We start from the raw sequence: 3,553 nt of genomic DNA, 5'->3' as shown, positions 1-3,553 counted from the left end.
CAATGGACATTAGTTTGGGTAAACTCCGGGATTTGGTGATGGACAGAGAGGCCCGGCGTGCTGCAATTCATGGGGTCGCAAAGAGTTGAACACAACTGAGTGACTGAACTGTACTGAAGAAGCATTATACAAAATTTTCCTTTAAGAAGACAGTAAGTGGAAGAGCAGGTTAAAATGATGTCTTCCCGTTCTACTTCAACTTTCTGCCACATGTTGGGGGTGGAGTGCATAGTATTTAAGTTCATTGTATTGTGAAAAACTTGGTAAGACTTCAAAATTAATTCAGAAAAGTCAATTGTAGTAACGTAGGTGAACCTAGAACCTGTTATACAGAGTGAGGTAAGTCAGAAAGAGAAAAGCAAATATTAATGCATATATATGGAATCTAGAAAAATAGAACTGATGAACCTATTCACAGAGAATAAATGGAGACACAGATGCAGAGAAGAATTTCAGAGACACAAAGTGGGAGGGAGAAGGTAGGACAAATTGAGAAAGTAGCATTGGCATGTATATGCTGTCATGTGTAAAATAGATAACTAGCAGGAAGCTGCTATTTAATACAGGGAGGCTAGCCTGGTGGTTTGTGATGACCTAGAGAGGTGGAATGGGGGGGGTGGAAGGCGGAGATTCAGGAAGATGGGGATATATACACACACAGACACACACACACACACACACACACATACACCACACACAATTATGGCTGATTCACCTTGATGTATAGCAGAGACCACCACAACATTATAAAGTAATTATCCTCCAAAAATAATAAGTAAATTCAGTTAAAAATGTGGAGGGGAGTACAAAAATATGGTGTGACATATACAAAAACTTACCTTCTCAATCTGGTAATAAGGTCTATAAGTGACTTTTCCCAAGCATTCATTTTTACTGATTTGATGCCACTTATAAATTCACTCATGGTCCTGATCCTGTCGTCTGTGAGAGCTGCAGTCTTACTCCTAAGGGGACAGACATGAGAGATGAGCCATAGTGATCACAAACTAACTTTCTGTGGCAGCAGCAGCAGGGGGCACAGGGAGGGACCAGAGATCAAATGATTCTCTACAGCTCTTCTGTGCTGACATCACAGGAAGGTACTACTCAAAGTACAAATGGAGAAAAAGACTTCTAGGAAGTCAACAACTCAGCCTAATTCAAAGACTAACTCAGAGAACTTGCAGTAACAGCCAAGGAAGACCTGAAGTGAGTCAGATACAAACCATCTGCCCAAGAAGATGGAGGTTGAACAGGAAAGGCAGAAAGGAATCTAACAGGAAAACAGTGTCTGTGCTGTAATAAAATAGGAGTAAAATTCTGGGGAACAGAAAAGATGAGGCTGCTAATAACATCAGGAAAGGAGAACAAGAAAAACTTCAGAGACCTTGTAGCACTGGAACAGGGCCTCAAAGGATAAGGAACATCTATCCACAGCAAATAGAGGAAAGGGAATTTCAAGTAAAGAAAAATACCTCACATAAAGGTACACACAGACACAAAAGAACTCACCTAGCTTCAAACAACACGCCTTCACCACCTGACAATCTGGACAATGACCCACTTCCAACCCTCTGGAACCTGCCTCAGCTCTCACTCATCACCATTAGGCCCTTCATCACCAGTTACTTTTCTATCACATATGCTGCTGAGACTGTGGACTTTATGAAAGTGAAAGTGAAGTCGCTCAGTCATGTCCAACTCTTTTCCACCCCATGGACTGTAGCCTATCACACTCCTCTGTCCATGGGATTTTTGAGGCAAAACTACTGGAGTCGGTTGCCATTTCCTTCTCCAGAGGATCTTCCTGACCCAGGGATCGAACCTGGGTCTCTCGCATTGTAGGCAGATGCTTTACCATCTAAGCCACCAGAGAAGTCCTAATAAAGACATAATTTGGCAAAATTCAGCATCCATTTAAGATAAAAACCCTCCAGAAAGCAGGAATAGAAGGAACATACCTCAACATAATAAAAACTATATATGACAAACCCTCAGCAAACATTATCCTCAATGGTGAAAAATTGAAAGCATTTCCCCTAAAGTCAGGAACAAGACAAGGGTGCCCACTTTCACCACTACTATTCAACATAGTTTTGGAAGTTTTGGCCACAGCAATCAGAGAAGAAAAAGAAACAAAAGGAATTCAGATTGGAAAAGAAGTAAAATTCTCACTGTTTGCAGATGACATAATCCTCTACAGAGAAAACCCTTAAGGCTCCACCAGAAAATTACTAGAGCTAATCAATGAATACAGTAAAGTTGAAGGATATAAAATTAACACACAGAAATCCCTTGTATTCCTATATACTAACAATGAGAAAATAGAAAGAGAAATTAAGGAAACAATTCCATTCACCATTGCAACGAAAAGAATAAAATACTTAGGAATATATCTACCTAAAGAAACAAAAGACCTATATATAGAAAACTATAAAACACTGGTGAAAGAAATCAAAGAGGACACTAATACATGGAGAAATATACTGTGTTCATGGATCAGAAAAATCAATATATTGAAACTGAGTATACTACCCAAAACAACCTAGATTCAATGCAATCCCTATCAAGCTACCAACGGTATTTTTCAGAGAACTAGAACAAATAATTTCACAATTTGTATGGAAATACAAAAAACCTTCAATAGGCAAAGGAATCTTGAGAAAGAAGAATAGAACTGGAGGAATCAACCTGCCTGACTTCAGGCTCTACTACAAAGCCGCAGTCATCAAGACAGTATGGTACTGGCACAAAGACAGAAATATAGATCAATGGAACAAAATAGAAAGCCCAGAGATAAATCCACGCACCTATGAACACCTTATCTTTGACAAAGGAAGCAAGAATATACAATGGAGAAAAGACAATCTCTTTAACAAGTGGTGCTTGGAAAACTGGTCAACTACTTGCAAAAGAATGAAACTAGAACACTTTCTAACACCATACACAAAAATAAACTCAAATGGAGGAAAGATCTAAATGTAAGACCAGAAACTATTAAACTCCTAGAGAAAAACATAGGCAGATTCATGTTGATATATGGCAAAACCAATACAATATTGTAAAATTTAAAAAAAGTAATAATAATAAAAAAACCACTCTCTGACATAAACCACAGCAGGATCCTCTATGACTCACCTCCCAGAATATTGGAAATAAAAGCAAAAATAAACAAATGGGACCTAATTAAACTTAAAAGCTTCTGCACAACAAAGGAAACTATAAGCAAGGTGAAAAGACAGCCTTCAGAATGGGAGAAAATAATAGCAAACGAAGCAATTAAAGAATTAATCTCAAAAATATACAAGTAACTCCTGCAGCTCAATTCCAGAAAAATAGAAGACCCAATCAAAAAGTGGGCCAAAGAACTAAACAGACATTTCTCCAAAGAAGACATACAGATGGCTAACACATGAAAAGATGCTCAACATCACTCATTATCAGAGAAATGTAAATCAAAACCACAATGAGGTAGGATTCCATGCCAGTCAGAATGGCTGCTATCCAAAAGTCTACAAGCAATAAATACTGGAGAGGGTGTGGAGAAAAGGGA

The 3,553-nt window shown here is 38.4% G+C and overlaps 1 protein-coding gene across 1 annotated transcript in view; it reads right to left on the bottom strand.

The window, feature by feature from the left end:
- The window catches only part of LOC104982227 (multidrug resistance-associated protein 4-like), a 201,824-nt gene that overhangs the window by 155,680 nt on the left and 42,591 nt on the right, over window positions 1–3,553 (bottom strand). The window contains exon 7 of the mRNA XM_010831562.1: window positions 840–965. Coding sequence (XP_010829864.1) covers window positions 840–965 — 126 coding nt within the window. The remainder of the gene's footprint in view (window positions 1–839; window positions 966–3,553) is intronic.

The sequence above is a fragment of the Bison bison genome, unplaced genomic scaffold, assembly GCF_000754665.1.
Source record: "Bison bison bison isolate TAMUID 2011002044 unplaced genomic scaffold, Bison_UMD1.0 scf7180017864527, whole genome shotgun sequence".
Classification (NCBI taxonomy): Eukaryota; Metazoa; Chordata; class Mammalia; order Artiodactyla; family Bovidae; genus Bison; species Bison bison.
This window is presented reverse-complemented; position numbering and strand designations above follow the sequence as displayed.